This window comes from Peromyscus eremicus, chromosome 9 (assembly GCF_949786415.1).
Source record: "Peromyscus eremicus chromosome 9, PerEre_H2_v1, whole genome shotgun sequence".
Classification (NCBI taxonomy): domain Eukaryota; kingdom Metazoa; phylum Chordata; class Mammalia; order Rodentia; family Cricetidae; genus Peromyscus; species Peromyscus eremicus.
In genome coordinates this window covers 92,348,397-92,373,964 of record NC_081425.1, presented here as the reverse complement: position 1 = coordinate 92,373,964, position 25,568 = coordinate 92,348,397, and the positions used below count along the sequence as shown (strand labels likewise).

General features: G+C 50.2%; 2 protein-coding genes across 2 annotated transcripts; both read right to left on the bottom strand.

Moving 5' to 3' along the window:
* Window positions 1-1,863: 1,863 nt before the first annotated feature.
* Gdf2 (growth differentiation factor 2) lies at window positions 1,864-6,059 on the bottom strand. The gene is made up of 2 exons (XM_059273156.1): window positions 5,717-6,059; window positions 1,864-2,813 (listed from the first exon to the last, which is right to left on the bottom strand). Exons 1-2 carry the CDS (start codon window positions 6,057-6,059, stop codon window positions 1,864-1,866), a joined length of 1,293 nt encoding a protein of 430 aa, XP_059129139.1.
* A 6,330-nt stretch (window positions 6,060-12,389) lies between these two features.
* On the bottom strand, window positions 12,390-24,841 carry Gdf10 (growth differentiation factor 10). Its single transcript, XM_059274547.1, has 3 exons — window positions 24,310-24,841; window positions 15,068-15,996; window positions 12,390-13,344 (listed from the first exon to the last, which is right to left on the bottom strand). The coding sequence occupies exons 1-3, from the start codon at window positions 24,614-24,616 to the stop codon at window positions 13,153-13,155; spliced, it is 1,428 nt and encodes a 475-aa protein (XP_059130530.1). The 5' UTR covers window positions 24,617-24,841; the 3' UTR covers window positions 12,390-13,152.
* Between the last annotated feature and the right edge of the window lie 727 nt (window positions 24,842-25,568).

Genomic DNA, 25,568 nt, shown 5'->3' with positions numbered 1-25,568 from the left:
CTTCTGTCCATATAGCTGCTCATGCCAGCACACATGTGTCTGGGAAACCTTTCACACACACACACACACACACACACACACACACACACCCCTAAATACAAATGCACTCACTGACCCCAATGTGCAGATACCACACACCTTTATCCTGTGGAAGCTCCATGCCCCCCTCTCCCCTGGCTCCCCTACCTCAGGGAAAGGGATGGCACATCTTTTAGGGACTAAATAGGCAGATGGGCAGGGCTGTGGAACTGGAGAGCCCTCAGCTGTGGCCTTACATTATGGAAAGACACATACCAGACATTAGACTTGATTTCTAAGTAAAACTCACACACACAGAATCATCCCTAGGACCTGGAGAAGACATCACCACCGATCACCGTTTGTGAACAGCGCTGCCACGCCAGGTTGCCCGGCATGTCTCGGGAATGTATCTTTTCTTCAACTCTACCAATAAAGAATAATACTTCATTGTGTTTTGTGTTAAAGCTGTTCATTGGTTCCATGGAAACAGTTAATGTAGATCATCATTTTAAATTATGTGGGAGCATCAAGCCGTGACAGTGGTCCAGATCTTTCCAAGTCCCTCGGGGCCCTGCCTGGCCAGAGGGCATCAGGCTCTTCCTTACCCCGTCCAGTCCTATGAGCCACCGGGAGAGTCAGGTGAGGGGCTGAAGTACAAGACTGGAAATCCTGTCCTCCCTAGGGGACACACTACTCAAGGAAGCTGGCCGGTGCGGGCAGAGTCAATGGCAGTAGATGAGCAACAGAGCCAGGAACCCTCACCCAGTAAGGCTGGACCTCTAATCATTTCAGTGCAGGTCACCAAGGAAGGAAAGGAGGCAAGTTTTAAATAGTTAACCAACAGCACATTTGATCCCAACAAATTCAACCCCCAGCCTTGTCCTCGGTGGAATCCTCAGGCAGGAGATGTTCCTGCCTGGGCTGCTGTCCAGACAGAGTAGATAATTTCCGAGGCCCAAATCATAGGCAGTCCCTCCCAGATGGTCACAGAATTGGAATAAAGGCGAGTGGCCTTGCATGACCCCCGAAACATATGAGGACTGCCCCAATAGTGAAAGCAGCTCAGATCACAGTGAACGTCAGAGGGCTAAGGTCCTGCACTGCCTCTCCACTCTGTGGTTGCTTGGGGATGTTTACTCAGGGGCCGGGTTTTGTCAGAAATCACATGGCCACAAAGTGAGCATGGGCATGGAGCAAGCAGGCCATGCTGGGGCACAGCAAGTGGTGGACGTGGACCTGACTCAGCCCTGCCTGGCCTCGTGCTGGGCCTTCCATATCTAGTGACTCCTGCAGCACACAGTGACCTGTTCAACTGCATGGGGTACTTGGGAAGGTCCCAGGCTTTAGGGCCCCACAGACTCGGGGCAGACTCCTACCGCCGGGTTGCAGTAACTTGCTTGCTGAGTTTTGATTTCTACAACTGACACGATGCACATCTCAGTGGGGGTGTGGAAAATATCATGACGTGAAGGATGGAGCCCACGTCTTCCTTTACTTCTTTACTTCTTGGTTTCTTGGACCCTGTAACTCCCATGATGCTCTGCACCTCACCTGTATCTTCTGCTAGTTTCTGCTCTCCCCCATCCCCCTTTTTCCCCTTTCCTTTTCATTATCTTTCTAGCCACCACCCCTTCCAGGGTTTCCCACTTTGCCCACAGACCCATATACCCCAGTCACTGTCAATTCAGCAGAGGAACCCCCTGGGAACAAGAAGGGAAAGTGATTCTTTTCCCCCTCCAGGATAGTTCCAGATCAACTTAGCCCCCATCATGCCCAGGGGGTGCAGGATCCTATCAGGACCTCTTCCTTGTGCTTCATCCCCACCCCGGGTGGCTGCAGGGACTACCTGCACCCACACTCTGCCACACTCATTCCCTCGTAGTGGTACTTGAGGGTTGGCACCCCCATATCATCCTTGTAGAGGATGGAGATGGGACTCAGTTTGGTGGGAACACAGCAGGCTTTGCCCACCTTTGTGGGGAACTTGAGATGCACCAGAGTCTGCACAATGGCATGTTTTGTGGGTGTCACATCATCAGCCAGTGGGAAGAAACAGCCTCCTTTACACTCATAGGCATCATATTCCTTGGGCGCAATGATCCAGCTGTCCCAGCCAATGTCCTCGAAGTTCACCCTGAGGGACGTCCTCTGGCAGTGGCTGCTGGCCCCGGTGCTCCTCTTCCTTCTAGCTAAAAATGGTCCCACAGCTGTGTGCCCATCTACTTCCTCGTCCTCCTCCTCATGGCTCTCACCTGCCTCCTGGTAACCAGTTTTGGGTGTCTTCACAAGCACCGTTTCCTGCTCATGGCCGATCATCTCCTTCAGCTCCAGTCTGGTCTCCTTGGTCCCATTGCTGCGGTCATTGGAGAAGACAACAAAGAAGGGCAGGTTTTTGGAGCCTGGTGGGACACTGATGTCCAGCGTATCACAGCCCTTCCTATGGCTTGCCACTGTTACTTCTAGCTTATTTTTGTTTGTGGTGGAGTCTGCCCTGACCCACCGCTTCACAGCACTCGACACTTCCAAGGTCTCCCAGCCTTCAACCTGAATGTCCTGAGATACCAAGAAGGTCCTGGTCCCCGAGGCACCATTCCAAGTGTCCTCTCCATCCAGAACATCATAAACAGCCATGTTTCCTTCCAGCCCATGAGTGGAGTCCACATGATTTTGACAGGAGACATAGAGACGGAGCTCAGCCCTGGTGATCTGCTCGTGCCTAGGGATGGAGATGTTGAAGAGCAGGATGTGTTTCTGGAAAGGGAAGTCATCTGTGGCAGCTGTTGATACAGCATCTGAAAGGCAAACACATGCAGAGGAGCATCTGCCTGGTACCCATTTTTATGATACCAAAGTCAAACTTCGTGGTTTACTGTGAGGGATATCTAGGACATAGATTTTGCCACTATTGTCTCTACTCTGTGTCAAGAGCATTTGAGAAGGTTCTCTTAGCCCCCATCATGCCCAGGGGGTGCAGGATCCTATCAGGACCTCTTCCCTGTGCTTCATCCCCACCCCGGGTGGCTGCAGGGACTACCTGCACCCACACTCTGCCACACTCATTCCCTCGTAGTGGTACTTGAGGGTTGGTACCCCCATATCATCCTTGTAGAGGATGGAGATGGGACTCAGTTTGGTGAGTTTTTCCCAGGAAAAACAGAGGCAGGTACCTTCAGCTAAGGCTAATAGTGTCTACTATTTATTGAGCGCCTACTGTGTGCTTGGCATTACACTATGAGTTTGGGAGAATCTAGTTATTACCCCAACTTCATACATGTGGAAACGATACCTGTAACTTTTTACTGTTAGAGTACACACAGGTAATCGGCACCCTCATCTAAGGCAGGCCAGAAAACACATTGTCAGCTTTAGAGTGAAGATTCCACAGCCCTGGTTGGAGGCAATGAAAGTCCACATTTAGATAAAATAAAAAATTGCAGCATTAGAGTGTTTGGAATTGTGTTAATAACTTACATCAAAAGTGAAAATGGATTTTTTAGAGGAAAAAGTATTTCCACCCCAACAGTTTTGTTATGCTGGGCAAAAATGGGGATTTTCTCTTAGCCTCGTAAATGTCTCAGTTTCCCACTTCTGGGCTGCGGCTTGACCACGGACACTGCCACTTGTGAGTCTCCACCCACATGCCATCACTGCCTTGTCCTTGGGAGACACATTCTGATAGGCCCAGCGGATGCTTGGAAGTGTGAGTACAGATATTTCTAAGCCCTGCACAGTGTTCCAGTCAGAAAGAGGCCTGGGTTCTCTCAGATTAGGGGGACTCCTGTATGCATCACCATGAGCAGAGACCCATGGTCTGCTGAAACCTAGCAAGTGGTCTAAAGAATGGAAGCCTCAGTCATGACTCTGTCCCTCACTGAGCTTGTATCCTTGGGAAGTCTGAGCTTCTTGGTGCCTCAGTTTCCTCTCTTGTAGAGTGGGGCCCATCTTACCTGCCTTTATTGAGGTAGCACATGGGACTTGCAGGCCAGTCATGATGTTCAGTTAATACCTCTGTCCCCCTCCCAACCCGTGCAAGCCCAATGCTGTGACAAAGCATGTGGCCCTTTACTCAGGCTCTCTGGTCTCCTCACTCAGCATGGATGTGCCGTTCCAGCTCCTGAGTAACATGGTGAATGCCATGACAAATCAGAACAGTGAGAACTGTGCATTGCACTCATGGCCTGAGGTGATCTTACTGTGGGGTACCTCCACAGTGGCCATGGACCACTGTCAGACATGAGAAATCGCATGCCTACTGGGATTAGATGGATGTTTCCTAGGCCATGTATGTGTGTTTGTATGTATGTATGTATGTATGTATGTATGTATGTATGTTGATGTTGCTGCTGCTAGTGCATGTAATAAATGTGTCAAAGATATATGTGTAGGTGGGCTGGTGTCTCTAGGCTTCACATTCCAGCCCATGGAATATGATACTTTAGGCCCCAACATAAACAAAACAAAACAACAACCTCCCCCTGCCAAAAAAAATCTCAGCCTTTCCCTAAGGCAGAGATCATAGACAATCCCAGGCCCGGTGGCCTACAAACTATATTATATAATTTTTTAAAAATGAATCCATATTTTTTAAAAAGTAAGGCAAGTTTCCTTGAAACTTTCGTTGGGCAGTCAGAAAACTTAGCAGCACTGAGAATGCATGATGATCACAACTGTCCTTAGACAGGTACATGCTCTGCAGGCTGGCCAGATCTGGCCAGGGCTGGTTGTGGCCCTGAAGTGAGACCCTTGGGCAAATCTCTGGACCAGAAGCAGGGAGGCCCTGGGCTCCTGGTCCTGCAGAGTGAGACGCCACAACAGGATAAGGGGAGCAGGCTTTGTGCAGGAAACAGGGCCAGTGACATGACCTTGCAAGCGTGCCTGGCCTGGGTTCCCCAGCCCTGGCAACCCCAGCTCTCTGTCCAGTAACCCATTCTACCCAGATTCTGGAATTCTGTGACTTACCAGTTACAGACCTCACCTCCATGTTTATCTTCCAGTCTTCCTAAATCAAGGACACTTATATTTAAAACATATTGGACAGACACGTGCCTTCTGTGCTGAGGATGACTACATCCAAAAAAATAACTGGGATCTCTTCTAATTAACATTTTAAAATCTAGGTTTAAAGTCACTTTATAAGAGAGAAATTGGCTTTCCTTCAAAGCTAAAAAATATACAGGTTTACTGGAGCTAAATGAATGATCCATGTCTAAGTCCGAAGGGGACAAGAAGGGAGCGTAGAAGGGAGAGCGGAAGAGAAGTCAAGAGGAAAGGGAGGAGGGGGGAGGAGAGACGTGAGGGAAGTGGGGGTTGGGGGGAGCAGGAAGGAAAGCAAAGGAGACCGAAGGCAAAGGAAATGGGGGGAGAAAAGAGGAGAAAAGGAAAGGAAGGGACAGAGGACACAGAAGGCTGGGACCCTTGATACCTGCTGGGTTAAATGAGGCTGTGCCCCAGGGGAGGAGCCAGGCTGTCCATAAGATCCTTCCGTGTTGATGGACAGGCCCCATGATTTGCCCTGCCCCATAGGGAAGCCATTAGGCACACACAGAAGTTGAACTGGATATTTGCATTTTCACCCTGTTTGACTGTGATTCACTTCAATATAAACTTGAAGATCTGCTTGTGGCCAACCCACCTCACTGTGGGGGCGGGGTGCCGTACGTCCCACCCCAGGGAACCCTCAGGGAGCACTCTATACCTTCAACGCTGAAGCTCCGGACGATGTTGGAGGCCGGAGTGGATGACTTGTCCGTGGTGTACCTGTTATACAGGTCAATCATGTACTGGGGTGGCTCCACTCTGGTTTTGTCCTGGGAGGGAATGCCGCTCAGGTTAAGGCTGCGCAGGAAATCCGCCTTCATGTTCTCCAGGAACATCTTCAAGTCAAAGACGCCCTCCTCTCCACCTCCAGACAATCCCAGTGAGCTGCGGGCGTTTCCCCCCGGGGATGCCTGGACCCAACTCTGCAGTGGCTTCTGGTGTGTGGGACAGACCAGCAGGAACAGCAGGAGCAGGGCCACCCAGAAGGCCCCAGGGGACATCTTGGGCCCTGAAGGGGGGCCTCAGGGCTGTTGTGGTGTGTCACCAAGCACAGCGCGGAGCCCAGGAGGAGAGGGCCCACATTGTCTTGCGGACTGCTCAGCAGTGAGCATGGCTGGCTCAGGTTCTCCCCAACAATCTGAAGGCCTCCCCCCTTCTTATCTGGGTGTGGATGCTGTGCTCGGACCTCTTATCTAAGGCAGCTCTCTTTAATGAAGACTGTATAAACATCTGACAAGCACAGGGCTGGTGGGAAGGACTCGGACTACTGTAAAGGATCGGCATTTCTCCGGGGGGTCATCCACCCTAATTAGGATCTTTGTCCACTTCCTTGCTGGCTTGTTCAGAAGACTCTCCAGGCAGGGGGACACAGACCTCCAGCCCCTGGACCACAGGAATAAAGAATCCAGGAAATGAGGCCAGGAAGTTCCCCAAATATAGAAAGCTCACTGAGTACCCAGAAGATGGTACAAACTGTGGGGGCCGAGAAGGTGGGGTGTGGTGAGGACTGCATCAGAGAGAAGGCTGGGCCTTGCGCTCTCAGAACCAGGCAGTGTAACTAGGCGCTGCCCTTTGAGGAAAGGGCTCCTGGGTATCATGAACGAGCACGCATGGGCCTAGCACACTCAGCGTACCCGTGCCGTCTCAGCCAACAGATGAGGGCTCCAGTCCCAGCTCCCTCGCTTATTCCCCCAACCTGTGGCCTCAGCTCTTTGAGCCTCCCTTTCAGGAGCATAGAGGTAAGACTTAGAAGGTGTGTTCACATACATGTAGGCAGCCACTGGAGCTGGCAGTGGGTAGTTGTGTTCAACCTCCAGTGCCGGGTCTGACTGAGCTGAGTCTGCAGGAGGAAGCTCTGTGTCTAGGCCAGCTGCTCCTTAGTACCACACACATATACATCCAGAGACCCTGAGCTCCAGGCCCGTCTATGTGGTGCCGGTGTGTGCAAGTGCACATGAGTAGGTGTGTGTGTGTGTGTGTGTGTGTGTGTGTGTGTGTGCATATGTATTCAGAGGGCGACTTGGTTCATGTCAGTGGAGAGGCCACCTGGGATATACCTATCAGCCAGGAGACCCACACAGCAGTTGGGGTACACAGGAGCATTTGGGCAGTTCTGAGACTGATCCCATGCCCAGAGATGGTTTCTAGTCTATGAAGACTGCTTGTGGCAGCCCAAGGACAGTGTTTATGTTAAGAGTGGTGTCCCCATTCTTAGCTTCCATCTATTTCCACCTCAAGTGGCATTAATCACAGCAAAGAAAGAGCACAGTTACAAATAACTGGAATGTGTGGCGGCCTACTCCAGGGAAGATGGGCTATGATGCTCTGTGCTGTTGGGGCTCCTGGGGACAGGGTACAGAGGGCCAAGAACGTTCAGGAGGTTGCAGGATGAGCCATGGCAGGCTGTGGTCAGAGATCTCAGAGAAGGAGGGTGAACTGCCAGACAGAACGTGTATCCACCCTTTAGGGACACAATCAGGGGAGAAGGAAGGAGACACTGCTTGGGGGTAGAAAAGGAAGTGTACTGGGCACCGATTCCGTGTAAGAAGTGCAAAGGCTGGGAGGAGATGAATGGAGCATGTAAGAAGTACAAGGCTGGGAGGAGATGAATGGAGCATGTAAGAAGTGCGAGGCTGGGAGGAGATGAATGGAGCATGTAAGAAGTGCGAGGCTGGGAGGAGATGAATGGAGCATGTAAGAAGTGCAAGGTTGGGAGGAGATGAATGGAGCAAATGCCAAGCCCAGGAGATGGAGCTGAAGCTGCAATGTTAAGGCCAGGAGGAGCTGGAGAACAATCTGGACAGTCTCACAATGTGCGGTAGCCTCTGGGGTCCACAGGTCCCTTCCACACTCAGGGGCTGGGCACAAGGGCCTCCAGGTGGACAGTATGAACTCTGGGCAGAGCAAAGGGCTGCTACCCAATACTCTTTTTAATAGTTGACAGAATTTCACCCCACCCATGACAACAGCATATGGTATAGAAAACCGGGGCAAGGCCAAACATAAAGGAGATCAAAAGTCATCTACAGCCTCATGGTCCAGCCACACCCACTGAGAGTTAACAGTCTCAGACATGTACAGCTCTGCGAGTCCCTGCCAAACTCTGGTGGCCTGGAATGCTTTGGGGATTCAGAAAGCTTCAGGCTGACACCAAGTCATCTCACGACATTCCTGTGTTGAGGGAGACACACAGCTGAGTGAACACAAGAGGCATATTTGGTTCATCCATTTATTTCAAGTGCCACTGAAGCCTGTTCACCCAAGGTGGGACTTTGATTCAGCTGTCATTCATGGAGGTGAGAAAGCGTTCACCTGAGTTTCCATAGCACGATCGCCCTAGGATATCAGGAACCCCTTCTGTCCCAGAACACACCACTCTAAGGACACAGCTGTCTGCCTGCAGCTGTTTTTGTTTTTTTGTTTTCTGAGACAGGGTTTCCTGTGTAACAGCCCTAGCTGTCCTGGAACTCGCTTTGTAAACCAGGCTGGCCTCACATAGATCTATCTGCCTGTCTCTGCCTTCTGAGTGCTGGGATTAAATATGTGAGCCACCAGCCTGGGTTCCTGCACTTCTTCCGAGACACACTCCATGCAATTGTCCAGAGGAATGAAAATACATCCCCACGGAAGCTGCAGGGAGTAGCTGGAGGTAGGCAGAACTGGGAGGATTGCTTCCCAAATCTGGGCAGAGCTTCTCTGAGAACCTGTTTCCAGTTGGCCCGTGACAAGCAACGATTCATTGAATGTTCTCGGCCTGTGACAGTGCCCCGTCAGCTCACTCTTTAGAACTGTAGTTCTGAACGTGTGATCCACAGCCAGACCAACACCTAGGAGGTGGCTAGAAACACAAAGGCTCAGAATAGGTCAGAAAGTTGTGTGATCCTAGCAGGAAGTTCTGATGCATGTTCAAATTGAACACTAGATATGGCTTTATTTGGTGAGAGTCGTGTGCTATTGCTCCCCACCCCCCCAACCCCATGTGTGTGTGTGTGTGTGTGTGTGTGTGTGTGCATGTATGTGTGCATGTGTGTGTACATGTATGTGTTGCTAAGCATTTGCTCCAAGTACAGAAGTTTTGATAGGAGAATTGTATGAGTCTATGAGTCTTTTACAAAATGAAACACGAAGAAGCAGTTGTCCCTCAGAATTAGTCGGGGATGAGTCCCAGGGTTCCCCTACATGTATCAAAATCTGAGGATGCTTCAATTTCTGTCATGAAATGGCCTGGAGAGATGGCTCAGTAGATAAAAGCACTTGTTGCTCCTTCAGAGGAACTGAATTCAATTCCCATCACCCATGTCAGACAGCTCACAATTGCCTATAACTCCAGCTCCAGGGCATCTGATGCTCTCTTCTAGCCTCTGTGGGCACCTGCACTTACATGGTGCACACCACACACACACACACACACACACACACACACACACACACACACACGAATGCACACATAAATAAAAACAAATCTTAAAAAAGTGTAAAACAACAAAGAAATGCAGAAATGAAATAATGCATGTTCCTGTTGATAGATAAGGCAATTCCTCTGATCTAATCATTATACTGTGTATATAAATTAAAATGCTATGTTGTACCTTGGAGATATGTGCAATTTCTATGTGCCCATTGAAAGTCAAAACATCTTTTAAAATAAAATAAAATTACACCAAGTTTTTATAGTGTGCAATTTAGAGAAAAATTTCTACATACACAGTACAGAGGCATGTTTTTTTAAAATTGTTTTCAATTCCAGGGTGATTGAGTCGAAGAATTTGGAATCCACAGATATAGCTTTCCTCCTGGTCTCCCAGCCAGGCCACCTCTTACCCTTCTTGATGCACTGTTGTCAAATGCTCAAATGCAGGTAGCACCTGCAGTGCCCTCTTCCAGCCAAGGCCAGCTCTTCCTTCTCTGACCCCACAGTTGCCCTGCCTCTTCTGAAGACCTGTTCTCATGCCTTCCCACCCACACCCCAGACATCCGTAGGCTTCTCCACCATATCAGCTCCATCTCCAGTCTAGCTCCAGAAGCAGCATCAGATATGGACATCTGGTGGCTCTCATGGTATTCTATGAAGGACAGATACATGCAGAGGCACTTATTGGAATGCCTTAGACCAGCCACCTGGTTTCACCAAGATTCTGCTCCCACACTCTTATAAAACCAGAGTCAAATCTTCTCAAAGCCTGGATTTCAGTCTGATGAACTACCCTCTAAGATGCTGTAGCCTTCCTTTTAGAGGGTGTACAAGCTCAAGGACATAGCCCACTGAAAGCTATCAAAACTTCTCTCTCCAGACCAACACAGGCTCAACCGAGTGACCTCAGGGACCCATGCATATCTAGGCAGTGTTCTAGAACCTTTTGGTTCTTGAGACAATGAAATGTTATGTTTTGGTTCTAAGGAGAAAGACGTAATTTTGTACATACACTCATCTCTGGCCTTGCTTTGCAGTGACTGTGTTCACAGTCACTGAGACAACCCTTCTTCACTCACAGAAGGGGCCACCGGCTGGGAAATTCATGGGTAGTGCTGGCCATGTTGCCCTTGACTCAAGCAGCTCTCAGCACCAAACCTGAAGTTGCCTGTGGCCTTCATAAGATGCTCGTGAACACATTATATTTTATATGGCTTTTTTTTTCTGAGACATTCATTGGTTGTTAAGTTGTGAGGCGGTTGTGTGGCAAAACAGATGCCACATATGCAATAAAGGCTGCTGTGTAAGTTAGAGCGGGTCAACAAGCTCCTTCTATTGCAGCGGGGATATCATCATTCACATGTCCAGTTTACCACACCTCAGAATCCTTTTGACACGCCTAGAACACACAGGGCCCCCCAAGTGCTATGCACTCTGCACTGGGCCTGTCCCCCTGCCAATGGCTGGACCCCAGTCAGAGCCTCGCAGGTTGCTCTGACTCATCCCAGAAATCTAGAGACAAAGATTTGAAGGGGTTGCAGGCCTTTGAGAATCTCAGTGGTCGCCCAGGAATTACAGGTGCCAGAAGGAGCTAAATGAAGCCACCACAGGTGTGGAAAGAGAGCAAACAGTTCGATGGGCAAACGGAGTGGCAAAGGTAACAGCAGGATCTGATATTTGGAAGAAAGGGTGGAGTCATTTCAAGGCCTAGTATTTTATTTTGCTATTCATACAATTATAATCTACCATGTTTCAAAAGCATTTCCCATGGCAAGCAAAGCACTAAGTCTGCAGGTCAGTTGGAGACATCCACACCATCTACAACAGCTGAGAGGACTCAGACAGCCTGTGTTAGTGGGCATGGCCCTGTCTCTCTTGACTAACCAGCATGGGGAGCTCTGTAAGCACATGTCCTAGGGTGCATGGAGCACCTCCGAGGATAGGGTGTGAGGATGCTGACAGATTCCTTCAAATGCCCGTATCTCTCTCCTACTCACCCATTCTGATGCTCTTGCAGCTCACCCAGACCACAATGCTGTCATTGCAGCCTCCTTCAGAGATTGCCCAGACTTCCCAAGGCACCGGGGCCACCTAAGCAGAGGGCCATGGAGTTGGGAGTTGGCAGTTCACTCAGGGGCAGCCTGGAAGCAGAAGTTGCTGCACATCCAGCTCCACTTCTCCAGGGCTGGACTCACTGAAGGGCTATGCAGACAGCAGAGTACCTCACAGCCCCAAGGGGATGTGGTGGTTGGGTGGGGGTGGTGTGCATAGTTCCTCGTCTTACCTGTATTTGTCTTACCTGTCTTTCCCAGAACACTCCGAGTTCTAAACTCAGCACACATGCCTCCACTGCTTCTCAGCTCACTCCCCTCTTAGCTTTGGCAGTTTACAGCCCATGTGGTGAGGCTTTTGTCAATGTTATCCCCCCAGGACCTAGCTGATGGGATTGTGGTTCATCTGCCTCAGATTGGACCTGTACTCTCCTTTAAAAAAAAAAAAAAAAAACACTCAGCCCTGGGCTTCAGAAATAACCACTGCAAGGAAGGCAAAGATCATGCTGATGCTATTTATAGTGAGGCACTTGGGGTGGCTGTTTGTGATAGGGCTGTGGGGAGACAGCCTTGTATTTTGAAAACACACGAAGGAGATCATTTGGCCCTTCCAGTCCCTCCTGAACTGTGGACCTCCTGAGATCATCCCTAACTGCTTAGGTCAAATCTGTTTTTATTATCCTGACTAAAAGATCTGTTCTTGTCACTCAAGACAAAAGCTGCCACAGACACCTGCCGATCAACGAGGCGAGGGATATGAGGAAACTCTAGGAAGGTAACTACCATCCTGGAACCACTTCCCATTTTGATGTAACCCAGGGTAGGAATTTACAGACTGAATAAGGGAACAATTGATATTTTGGACTGGGTGACATTCAGTTTTTCCAGACATCACTGTACCTTTAATTTATTAGCTTTCCATAAAAACACAGAACACTCACAATCTACAGTATACAAAGTATAACTTACAAAAATATAAAATCTTGGTTATTTTTTAGTATTCCAACATATTACTGTATGTGTTATTTCCATATGCATGTTCAAACAGCCCACACCTAACCTGCACTATTACCTCTGTGGGGAATGGGGTCAATTCTCTCCTTTGTTTTAAAATAAAGAATACATATATTAAAGGAAGAGACCAATCTTGATTTCATGTGCGTACTGCATGTACAAAAGCATGAGTAGTGAAGTGTAAGAGAAACACCCATCCATGCCAAGATTTAGGCCCTGTTTCTAGTATGTAGCCTGAGGGTTTTCAGATGAGCACTTCAACTGCTAGAGGGGTAAATACCCCAAGATTTGCATAGTCTTTCCAGGTTTTGAGATGATGAATGCATGGAGTCGACATTGTGGACACAGACCTTGAAAAATGTGGGTAGGGCTGATGGGCAAACTTCAGACCATAGTTAATTCCAGATTCCTTCCAGGAACTTAAAAAAGTCTTCACAGAGCCACCCCTAGCAAGGAAAAACTGAAGAACGATGGCACTGTGTTCAGATCTTTCTAGGTCCCAGCAGGGTTGCCTATAAGCTCTGTCTAGCACCTGGAACTGCCCGGAGTCAAGTCCTGGCTCCAAGAATGCCACTCTGCAGGGCAGGGATGAAGCCGGACTGTCTTCCACCTTCCGTCTCACCGACAGGCACAGGTCTCTACAGACATGTTGGGGTACACCTTCAGAACCACATTCCGGTTCTCATCCAGGAAAAGGACTCCAAGAGAGTTCATCTTGTCTGGAACACAACAGGGCTCTGGGATGCCAGGGACGATGCCCACAGCTCTGACGATGCTCTGGATGGTGGCGTGATTGGATGGGCGTACAATCTGCAAGACGAGAAAAGACAGCTCAGAGCAAAGGGTTTACTGCTGTTTCTCTAATAAGACCATACGGGGGGTGGCCTGGAAGAAAAAGCCCAGAGCTGGACAAATGTTTCCTTTAAAATCAGCTACAGGCTCAGTCCTGGTACCTAGGTGCTCACTTATTCTCCTATAAAAAGGATGTCACAGCTGCTACTTGAAACTGGCCACTTGGGGGCGCCTGCATGTTACCTTCCTAGGAGCACCTGGCGCTGAGCTGGAAGGAAGCTTTTGCAAGCCCGCCTAGAACCGTGCTTCAGTCATCAGACATGCCTCCAGAGCAACCCTGGCTAAAATTAAACTGATATGCTTAGTGTGGCACGGGCTGCAGACAGGCATTTCAATATGTGCTTGACTCGAGGTGACAGGTGCAGCATCAGGGCATCGTCTCATCCTGACATCTCATTAATTTATATGGACAATATGACCTTCATTTTACAGACACAGATAACAAGGCTTAAAATGGCTAAGCAGCACGATCAAGTTGCCTCAGTTAGAAAGGAGCCTGGCTTGGAAACTGTGGCCACTTCTGAAAAGATGAACACAGACAGTCAGGTCGTGTTCTTGGCTGGCTGATCAGAGCTGTAGCAGACAAGAAGCCTTATGTTTGGGGGGGGGGGTTGGGGGAGTGGGGGGTGGGGGCAGCAAGAGAAGGGCAAGAGCACATGAACGTGTAGGGTTCAGCCAGCGTTCTGAAAATGGGGAGCAGCAGGCCAGCCTGATAAAGTTAGCCGCTGTGAGCCTGCATCTGTCCTGGGCCCATGTGAAGCCCTTCAGCAGTCACCTCTCCCTACCAGCTGCCCCCTTCCTCTCTCTTGTACATGAATGGATTTGAGGAGAAGCCTCTTAATTCCAGACAGATTATATGGCCCACATCTGGGCCTGGGATTTCCCACTCGCTCTGTTTATTGAGGTTCAAATTGGATTTATATACCGACTTCCTTTCTTGGAAGACATACCACGGCGGAGTCTGCAGAACTAACCAAGCAGGGAGAACTGCTGTAGGTGCTGAGGGGTGACACGGGCAGCCCATTGTAGCACAGGCCACAGGATGATGGCTGGAGTTACCCCAGTCTGGGGGAAAGGGAAAACTCAGGGTCAGGAAGATAAAATAGTCCGGGACTGTGTATCTTTCAGACTGCTGTGCACTGTGCAGGCTGGCTGGGCTGTGGGATGCACCAAACAGGGGGAGCCCCCTGGGAGAGCTGTTGATACCAAAAGCACGGGAGTTCAGACTAGAACCGGATAGGAGAGCCTCGGTCAGGAGGGAACGTTGGATACCTGCCTCGTCCACAGGGAGGCAGCACCGACTCAGTCTCTGAAGACATCTGCTCTGCGGGAATGCCCTTTTCCTGCATTTGGGAAGTAATGCTTTGCTTTTTAAAATACCAATTCAAAGCAAGGTATAGTGGCACGTGTCTCCAGTCCCAGAAGCTGGGACGCTAAACAGGAGGACTGAAGCCAGCCTGAGATACATGCAGAGAGACTGTCTCAGAAAAAAGAAAAAAAAAAAAAATCAAAGCCAACGTTTAAAAAAAGTACCACCCTAACAGGCTGTGGGGCACCTCTGTCTATTTCTGCCTCTGCAGACGGGAGAGGTATCATCTCCATTTTGCAAATGATGCAAAGGGATGGCCAACAGGGCAGAGCCAAGTTAGGATGAGACAAGCTCAGAACACAGAGGCGGTACCTTGGGCATGGGGAACTCGCAGGCCCCGGCACAGTAGTAGGCATCGAAGGACTTCGGTGAGATGATCCATTCATTCCACCCGATGTCTGCAAAGTCCACCTTCAGGTACCTCCTGGAGCAGACCCGTGGCTCATCCCACTGCCTCCTCCTGGCTTTCTGCATTGTCTTCTCATCAAAGTTCAGCACCTGTGAGGAGGTGGTGAATGTATCCTGGTCCTTCTTCTTGCGGTCTTTGCGCCCTGTGCGGGGTTTCAGTGCCCGGAAAGGACTGGACCAGAACTCGTGCTTGTGGTAGTGCTGGGCATGCAGGGCAGGTGCTGGTCTCTCATCCAGTCCTGGCAGTTCATTGTCCTGCAGGGGCCCAGAGACCTGAGCTGCCCGGCGCACACGGGGGTCCGCTGAGTTGTTGGGGGCAGCGCGAGGCTCAAGGTCTCCAGCTGGAAAGGGGTCGTATCTCTGCAGCGTCACTGCCACACTGTTGGGCTCTGAGATGGCCAGATCATTGGCATAGACAAGGATGTAGGGCACGTGGGCGCTGGGCCTGGGTATCCCGGGGTCCTTCTCCCCAGAATCCAGCTGGGCAGAGAGGAGCAGTTCTCCGTCTCTTCGGGCAGCCTTGACGATCGATGAGATGTCCTTGGCCTGCCACAGGCCACGTGGTGGAGGTGCCAGGGCCATGGCCCCTCGGAGCAGCCCCTGAGTGGCTGTGTTCTGTGAGAGGCTTCGAAAGATTAGGTGCAAGTGTGCGGGTGGACCTGGGGTCAGGAGGCGGCAAGATGCATTCTTGGCTCGCGGCTTGCAGGATACCTCACGTGCCCGGGGCCACCGTGGGGGTTCTGAGTAGAAGTGGAAGGTGGCTGTGAGGATCATTTCCGAGTCTTGCATGGAAGTCAAGTTGAAGAAATACACAGGCTTCTGGTCGACCATTTCTGCAAGGGAAAGACAGACCACAACCTGTTAGATTTTCTCTTGAAGTGCATCCTGTTCTTGGGTTTCTGCCCAGACCTGAGACAGTAGAACAATTCCCACGGACCAGCACTTCCAAGCAGGGCTCACTTCCCCTTCCTCAACTCCTGCAGTCCTGAAAGTGTGAGGGCCTCCTTTGCTACCCTCAGTGAACTTGCACAGCTGATATCCAGGGGTAGGGAACTGTCACCATTCCATTGAGAGGAATGAGGATGAGACTGGAGGGGAAGAGGGAGAGTGGGAGTCAGGGAGAGAGGGGAGGATGAGACAGAGAAGGTGATGATCAAGGCTACAAGACAGGAAAGCTCCTGCTCTTTCCTCCTTGCCTCCCACTGGCTTTCAAAGGACAAAGGAGTGTCAGTGACACCTTCCTTAAGGGTTTGTGATGGTTTGGGTCAGATTCAAGATTTGCCTCAGGGCAGCTAGCTGGTCCAGTATTTGCCCAGCACTCTATACTACGCAGTTTTTAAAGGCAACTTCTGTTAAATGTGATCATTCTTCTAGATGAGGTGAAATAAGAAGATCTTCATTATTTTTTACTGCAGTCTTAGCACCTTTTAAGGTAATTTTACAGCCGGGAACAGTGGTGCATGCCTTTAATTCCAGCACTTGTTAGGCAGAGGCAGATGGATCTCTGAGTTTGAGGCCAGTCTGGTCTACAGAGTGAGTTTCAGGACAGCCAGGGCTACACAGTGAGACAAAAAATAGTTTTTCGAAGAAATAGCAATAATGGGGACTACAGTAGGTCACGCCACTCCAAGGTTCACACTGCCATCTGGAGACGCGTGGTCCAACTGAGGAGGGCCAGGCACATTCAGCAGTCACGTGTGTGTTTGGAGAACGCTTCTGCTTCTGCTTTCCAGGGGCAGCTGAGGCCCTTTCCTTCTCCCCTGGTTCTACATGGGGGTTCCCCAGGGTCACCTGCAGTCCCAGCCTTGATGACAATGCAAATTCCCTACAATGAGGAAGTCTAGGATTGAGAAGGAGAAAAGATCTTTTTGTGGATGCCACCTTGGGATACTGTAGACTAGTAGGAGACCAAAGTGGCTGGGTGGACTTCCCCTTCTTCTCCAGCTGAAGGGGTGTGTACTGAGGGGAGCATTACACTCTCTGTGAGACAGGTTGGTCAGTCTCTATGACACCTGTATCCAGAGGATGAGCTGGGATCAGTTTTCAAGAACCATTGACTTAGGACTGAAAATGTGCTCAGTAGTTAAGAGCACTCACTGCTCTTGTAGAGGACCCAAATTTGATTCCCAGCACCTACACGATAGCTCACAACTGTTTGTAACTTCATTTCCAGAGGGTTTGATGCCCCCCTCTGGTCTACTTGAACACCATGCATGCATATTGTACATATGCAAAACTCACACATAAACAGAAAGTAATAATAAAAAATAAAATTTTTTAAATTCTTAAAAAATCCACCCACTGGCCTAATATTTTGTTTCTATTGGGAAGGAAGCATAACTCTGCTAGGAATATCCATGATCTCTTAATGAGCCTCACAAGGAAAAACGAAAGGGAGAAACATCTACAGTAGGCTGAGTAGAGGCTGAAGGTATTCCTTATCTGGTCCCCATGCACCACCACCAGACAGGCACATCAGCCCTTCCCTGTGCTCCATATGTGAAGTAATGCTGGGTCTTGAAGTCTCCCAGAACTCTATGGCTTTGAGTGTCATGGCCTGGAGGCACCACATCCTAACTGGTAAACTTAGGGGTTATGACTGTTGGGAAAGTTGGAATGACACCTCATAGGAGGTGTGTGGATGTGCAGAACTCTGTAGCTGGAAGCTACAGGTGTCTTTGCTCTTGGCCACAGCCTGGGGCTCCTGCACAGCATGTATGTAGACATCAAGGGGATAGCCTGGGCCACCTTCTGCCTCCTACTCACTGATCTGTGTATAGGGACGCTCACTGTCCATGGCAAACACCTCTAAGCTGGAAAACAAGCTCCAGGCCCTGAAGGAGAACATCATATTCTAAGTTTATTCTTTCATAAGTCTCATAGGAAGACTAGAGCCCTCAGCTTGTGTGAGCCTTGGAGGATTAAAGAAATGGCACATGCCATATGCTTGGCAGAGGAGGTGTCCACAAAGGTACTTCCCCGACATTTTCCTGTAAAGGATCAAGGATGGCAGATTAAGGGGTTCCTATACAAACTCAAACCTGCTCACTCACCACCTGGCCTCTATAACATCCCACTTGGCAGGTTTTGTTTACCTTTAATCTAGTTCAGGTATTTCTTAATCAATTATCCCAATCATTTGTCCAGACAGGGCAAGGGCCTCCAGAGGCCAAGTGAGAAGGAAGGATTCTACTACACTTGGCTTGAATGCATTTGGGTGGAGGGAGCTCACCCCTCACTGGACAACTTGGTAAAAAAGATAATCCCTGGTGGGAGATGCTGAGGTCCAGATGGGTCACCTCTAACCCCAGAGTGGGGGGTCCATGCATGCATATGCCTTCATGCATGCAATGCAGGAGCTCTAGACTGTGGCTGAGAGTGGAGGAACCTCTGATGTTTCCAGCTAAGTGGGGCATAAGCACTAAGGAGCAAACAGAAAGAGAAGTCCCTCTGTCCTATATACTGTGCTAAAGCACTGTGGCTCTTGTCTCAGCCAATGAGAAGACAGCCTCCCTCCTCCTCTCCTCCATTTATTCACCCAGTTTCCCAATAAACATTTGCAAAAGGTCTGTGTGGGCTAAGTGATGGACTGCTTGGAGTCCAGGCAGAGGCAGTCCAAGGTGCTTGAAAGCCTCTTGGGAACATAGAATGGTAGTGATCACAATTATTCTTAGAGTCTGGTCACATTACAGCTTTACAGAACAGTCTGAACAAGCTGCCATATTATGGGAGCATTCAAATTGTATAGCACTCCTGTTCAGGTCCTTGGTACCTAAATACGCCATTCTTTACTAAGGCCCCACTTGGGCTTCCTGCCAACCTCCCAAACTATATCTGTCCTCCCCACCCCCAGGTCCCATTCTTCTGGCCTTCCGATGAGTGGCACATGTCAGGGATGGTACTTCTTCTGCCTTCTTGGCTCTCCTGATCACTCAGGCCCCTTCCAGATCTCTGCTCCTACGGTGTCCCCTTCTGCCTTTGTGGCTGAAGATCCACTCAGCCCTGTCCACCCTGACTTTGTCTTCAGGGAACCCATAGCATCCTGATGTGTAGATGTGTATTTGTTTATTACTGCACATCCCTCCAGAACACATACTCCTAGAGGGCCTGGCTTTGCCAGCTGTACTTGATGCTGTATCTCTAGATCCCAGCACAAGGTCTGGTGACAGCTGCTGCTCAGAAACAGATGTGAAGGATGGGTTCCTGGTGCACGCCCCGCACTGTAAGAACACAGGGAGGGGTGGGGCAGAGTGGACTCTGTTGCTTCAGTTAACAAAGGGGGAGTTCTTGGTATGCCAGAGAGAGCAAGTAACTAGCCTAAAGTCGTACAGCAGCTGAGAGGCAGGTTTGAGGTGTGTCCCCAGGTGGATCTCATCTGAAACACACGCCCTTTGCTCTCCAGTGTGCTCTGTTGTCGAGATGTGCCCAACAGTCCATAAATATAAATATAAATATAAATATAAATATAAATATAAATATAAATATGGGTAATTTTGATTTCTGTATTTCCCAGGAAAAAGAACTGCCTTGACTTAAACAACCAATCTCTATGGATCTTTGGGGTTCTCAGGACCCCAACCTCTTAGTGGAACACTCAAGTTCACCCTGGTGACAGTGGGAATGAGACAGGTACCCCAATGGCCTCAGCCTAAGAGTACCAACTCACACGTATGCACAGATGGCTCTGTCCAATACACACAGAAGTCCAGCCACCCTATCCTCGTTGTCCCTGGAACAGTCATCGGGGACAACAGAGTAGGCACACCATGCTGAAGATGCAAACCTCTATGCAAGCTGGAGGTAGGAAGTAGAAGGCCAGTTCCTTGTCAGCAAAGAAGGGCACTGGACCTGAGCTGAGTATCGATTTCAAGGGTCTTTCTGAGTAGGAGGCTTTACAAGCCATTCAACCCTTCCAACAGAGGTAGAGAATTCTCTGTCCTCCTCGCTTCTGGCTTCAAGCCAACCCCAGTCACTGTTGGCCTTGTAGATGCTGCATCTGTCTCACTGTGGCCTCCTTCTCGCCTGGGCTTGACTGTAATAGTTATTCTAGAACTCGATGTCAGCCCTCGATGTCACACACATGCTTCAAAAGCATCATCTATGAGAAATGAAGGGTTAATATCCCCACCACGTAAAGAACCTCAACAAAACCCATAGGAGGAGGTCATTCCCAGGGGAAGAAGTGAAGAGGCTGAGGGGCACAGCAGAGACCTCAAGGACAGCTGCAGATGGGAATAGCTGCATGCAGAAAATGCAGCCCCATCAGGTTAATGGCTATGTGCACATGTCTGTAGACATATGTGTACTTTTTTTTGTGCAGGACTGAAATGATTCTACAAAATATTATTTTAACTCTGATCCTATCTGGATGTGTGATTAAGAATAACTTACATTTGTTACTCTGTTTAAAAAACAAAAGCCTGTCGTTCCCCCCTTCTTTTTTTTTTTTTCTACACACTTTCCCTTTCACTCCACCCCACCCCCTGCAGGTGTATATGTGGTATATTGCTCCATTGTCAACAGGCAAAATTAAGGCTCTCTGGGATTGCTGCATTCTGCTTATCTGCCTCCTTGGTTTCCTCCTAACCAAATGCCCAACAGCTCCAACACACAATGGACTGTCACTTCTGCATCCTACCTGCCGTCAACAGGCTAGGGTCTTTTGTTTGTTTGTTTGTTTGTTTTTGGTTTTTCGAGACAGGGTTTCTCTGTGTAGCTTTGCGCCTTTCCTGGAACTCACTCTGTAGCCCAGGCTGGCCTCGAACTCACAGAGATCCGCCTGGCTCTGCCTCCCGAGTGCTGGGATTAAAGGTGTGCGCCACTGCCTCCCGGCTCAGGCTAGAGTCTTCTCTGGCTGTGAAGTCCTCACTGCCCTCCCCCATCCCCTGTCAGTGCTGCACTTGGGGACGCTGCGAGCACCCCAGCCTGTCTTTACCCTACCACACCCATCCCACTGCCCTATCCTGTGGTTCCTCCTACCTGCCCTGCCAGTTCATGAGCTATTTTGGGTGAGACGAACATTCTATGCATCTATGTGTCCGCCAAATGAAATGCTTAGGAAATGCCTGATGCTATCCTATGTTTTGGATTTGGTTTGTCTCCAAATGCAGGGCATTTGGTCTCCAGTGTGGCAATATTTAGAGATACTGAAACCTTTAAGGGGTGGCATCTAATGGGTAAACGTTAGTCCCTGGAGATACTTCTCATTAGACTTCACTTAGTTCCCAAGGGAGGGGCTGTCAGCCTGCCTGTTCTCCCTGCTTTCTGCTTCTCTGTCTTGCCTCATGATCAGTCCTTCTCACAAGTTTTCCAGCCATGATGCATCTGTTACCCTATGACATAACCCCAGAGTTCACCCCCAGAGCCGTTACCATGATATTTAGTCCTCCAGTCTCTCAATGTGAGCTAGATAAACCGTTTTTTTCTCCATGAGTTGCTCAACTTCTGGTATTTTGCTACAGTAACAAAATTAGGACAATACCCTGGAGAATGAAATGAGCTTGACTTGGCAGTTTTGACTGCTGGGTACGTTTGGGAGATGAAGAAAACTAGCTCAGTATCACATTGCCAGGGGTCGAGTTTGGGATTAAACACAGATCATTTATTGAGAGTGTGGATGGAGGTGAACCGTGGTCTAAACTGAATTTGGGGTCTAACCTGAACTTAGAGTCAGCCTCGAAGGCTTTCCCTCCACAGATGCAGAATAATAGGGAACAAAGTGAACTTCACAGGGGAGGTGGACAGGGACAAGGAAAGCTGATGTCGTCACAGTTAAGAGCTAATAAATTGCAAATGAGCACATACCAAGAACTGTTCTAAGTCCTTGCCATATCTGAGCTCCTTTCAAAACGTTATTAATCAGAAGGGGAATCACAATTTAAAAATGGAAAGAAACTCTTAGTCATGAGGAGTGCAGTCCCGTGGCTGGATCACAGAACTGGGATCAGGATGGTAGCGCATGCTCAGAACCTGGGCCTTGCTGCAGATGAGGGTGAAGCGGCTGTAGCAGGTTTTGGGAGTGGGTGCATTTGCTGTCTGGAAGGATGTGCTGGCCTGGGAAGCAGCAGAAACCTGTCTCCTTGGAGCCTGGGGGAATTGGTATGCTCCAAGACCAGGGCTGTGGAAAGGGGTCTATACCTTGCTCAAAACGCCCCACAGACAGATCTTCAAGAGGTAGGAGCGTCTGAGGCTAAGTGTGAAACAGTTTAGATGAGTCAAGGCAAGGCACAAGAAACCAAGCCCTGACTCCATGCCAGGTACAAACCTACCTTCTATTCAATGCCCACCCCCTCTATAGAGACACAAGAAAACATGTGACATGTGCCACAGCACACAGTCAGTAACTGGTGAAGTTGGAACTTACTCTTTAGTTTGTATCAGGAATCCAAATAAAAGGTATTTTCAGACACTTCGGGACTGGACCAGAACTCTGATTCTTAAGTGTGTCTGCCTGTTCCACCCTGACGCTCTGCTCCCAGACTTGGGCTTAGTTCTGATGGAGAGGTGGGGGTGGTATGTGGCAGTGAGAACAGCCGTTATTGCATGGCACGTACAATACCTTCCTCCCCTGACCTGTCCTTTTGTCCTTGGCTCTAAGATGGGAATGCTGGATTTAAGGTTAGTCCCCAGGCCATTTGTGGGGGTTAAAATGTCACTGTTATTTGTACCAGGAAGTATTACCTCCATTTGTTGAAAACAGACAGAACTGGACCCCTTATGAATGGACTGCAGCAGGTGCTTGTGCCCAGCAGACATGCTCACTTCTTGTAGCAGTGGTGACCTTGATGACCTTTCTCTCTCTGCTTCAAGGCTTCAAGGACCAGAGTTAATGGGCAGCAAAGGTCAAGTTCAAGCCTATATGAACACAAAGCACTCATCACGGTGCTTTTTGTTCCCGGAGCTACAACATGCAACGCTCGCTACCTAATTCGGCCAGGGCTCTGAACTTATGTTATCACTTCATTTCATCCTTCTTCAACCCCAAAAGGGAGATACTGCTATGTATGCTTTACAGAGTACGAACAGGTCCATGTAGTTTTAGTGATTGAACTCAATCATGCCAAATGCTTCTTAAGTGGCTTAATTTAATAATGCTTCTCCAGAAATGAACTCCAGGTAGTGAATGAAAGGTACCAGGGAGGCCAGAGGTGGCCTAGAACCTAGGGGCACTGGCCTGGTTAGTATGATGGAGGATGTGCCTCTTTGTGAGAATGGCTCCCTCCATTAGTCACGTTATGTCTGAATCCGAAGCCACAATGTTGCCCAGGGTGAGCAGCAGGTAGAAAGCTCCGAGCCTTCACTGTTCTACCTCAAAGTTGGCTGAGGTTTGTCCCTATCGGTCTTGGGAGAGAATACTGCCCACAGAAGGATTTCTCTCCTGGGGAACGGCCTCCTCTCAGACAAGACTGCAGGAGACCCTTGCCCACATTTTCTGGAACAGCATTCTGAAACCATGAGCAGTCACCATGACAACTAGGGTCTTCTCACCACCTGCTTCCCAGGCTACACTTCCTCTGCACTTAGCCCCCTGGCTGGCAAGGGCTGCTCAACCCGGAAGTTAGTGGGCAAGGGCTCAGAGTGACCTTCTCTAAGAAGAGGGTAAGAGAGCATCTGCCAAGTTCAACCCTGACAAGCTCAAGTGGAGTGTGGTGAGTGGAGCATGGTCCAGGAGAGGGACAAGGTGCTTCTGGACCTTTCCTGAAACCTCCCAGAGCACTCTGTCTCCTTGCCACCCAAATCATGCTTCCCACCTGGGCTCAGTGCTTGGTACTTCCACCAGTGCTGCCGTGTGACCCGCTGACCATGCTGACCTCTCATACAGCAAGCGCCAACACAACTTAACGCCACGGATTGTCCTCCAGCCCATGTCCATCTCCATTCTGTGCCTAAAGCCTTGTGCATATGCTGACCTTTGTCCAGCAGCTGTGGAAGTTCCCAGGGGCAGGACTGGTCTGCCACCCAGTGACACTTTGGTCCCCACTGCAAGCTCTAGCCTGGTACGGAGAACTGAGTGGATTGTCGGTGAAAGGATGAATTAAAAGTCAATACAAGAAAGGAGAGAGAAGTGGAGCTGTAAAGCAGCGGAGAGATCAGATATAGGGCTCCATGAATAAGGAGGACTGGGTCCCGGTGTAGACTCTACTTACCCAGCCTGGCACGGAAGCTTCGGACGGTGTTGCCTCCTCCGGGCCGAGCGCCCCGTCGGTTGTACTTCTCATAGAGCCTGAGCATGTGGACAGCGACCATGTCCTGGGCGCCTTGGCCCAGCGCAGCTGCTGCGTCCCCAGGGGATTGCTGGGGGTCCTTGTCCCTCTGCAGACCTTCGGCTGCCGAGGGCAGTGAGGGCCATGAGGGGCCCCTGTGGCCGCAGCATGCGCCCCGCAGCAGCAGGAGCAGCGGCACCATAGGCAGCAGTTGGGACCCCAAACTGAACCGAGCTGGACCAGGAGCCATGGCTGAGTGACGATGGTGAAGGGTCTGAGCCCAGAAGGACAGACAGGGAGGGCTCAGTGTTGGCTGCGCACCTCGTCCGTGGCTGGAGGGTCCGTGTGGGACGCGGACAGCCCGTGTGACCTGACTGGAGGTAGCGGGATTGGCTGTGGGCCGCAGCGCTGTGCGCGGTGCATCCACGCCGCCTGGCCAGCGGTCACAGCTGTCGGGAGCCGCGTGGAGCCCAGCCGAGCCCGCGCCGGCGCGCTCCCTTGATTGCCTCACGTTGCAAACTTTGCAGCCCACGGAGCGGCGCCTGGGACTGGCGAGTTCGAGGGGCGGGGCGGGGCGGGGTGGCCGACGGCGCCTTCGGAGGGGAATCCGGCTGTGTCCCCACTCGCGGCTGCTGAGAGCCTGTCTGTGGCCCCGGTGTGCTGTGCGTGCGCCCTGGTGTGCGGGCGTGCGCGCGCCGGGGTGTGCGCTCACGAGTGTGGGGGCCGTGGGCGTGGGCGGGCGCGCTCCCTGCTCCCCCGCCGAGAGCCGGAGACCCAGCCCCGCAGCCGGCTCCGGAGTGTCGCTGCCTGCAGCTGAGCCGGGGCGTCGCGGGGGCTGGGCGGCCTTTGGAGGGGGCCCCGCCTGCGGGGTTGCCCCTGCGATGGCATGCTATGGCTATGTGGTTGGAAGATGACAGCTCCCCCATGAGGACCCCAGAGGGGATGTGTGCCTAGCTGACTCTGAGCCAGTTTGTGCTCCAAATGCAAAGGTGCAGCCTTGGGAACAGGAGCTCTGGGATTTAACAACAACAAAAGGGGTGTGTGTGACTCCAAAGCTCAACCGACCTAACCAAGGCAGTGGAAAGAGAGGTCTTGATCAAAATACAGAATTAGAATTATCTGATTAACTGACCTTTTATTTGGCAACAGTAATTCCAGTTGTTGAAGAAATACATCAAAGATCCTTATAAATCTTCGGACAG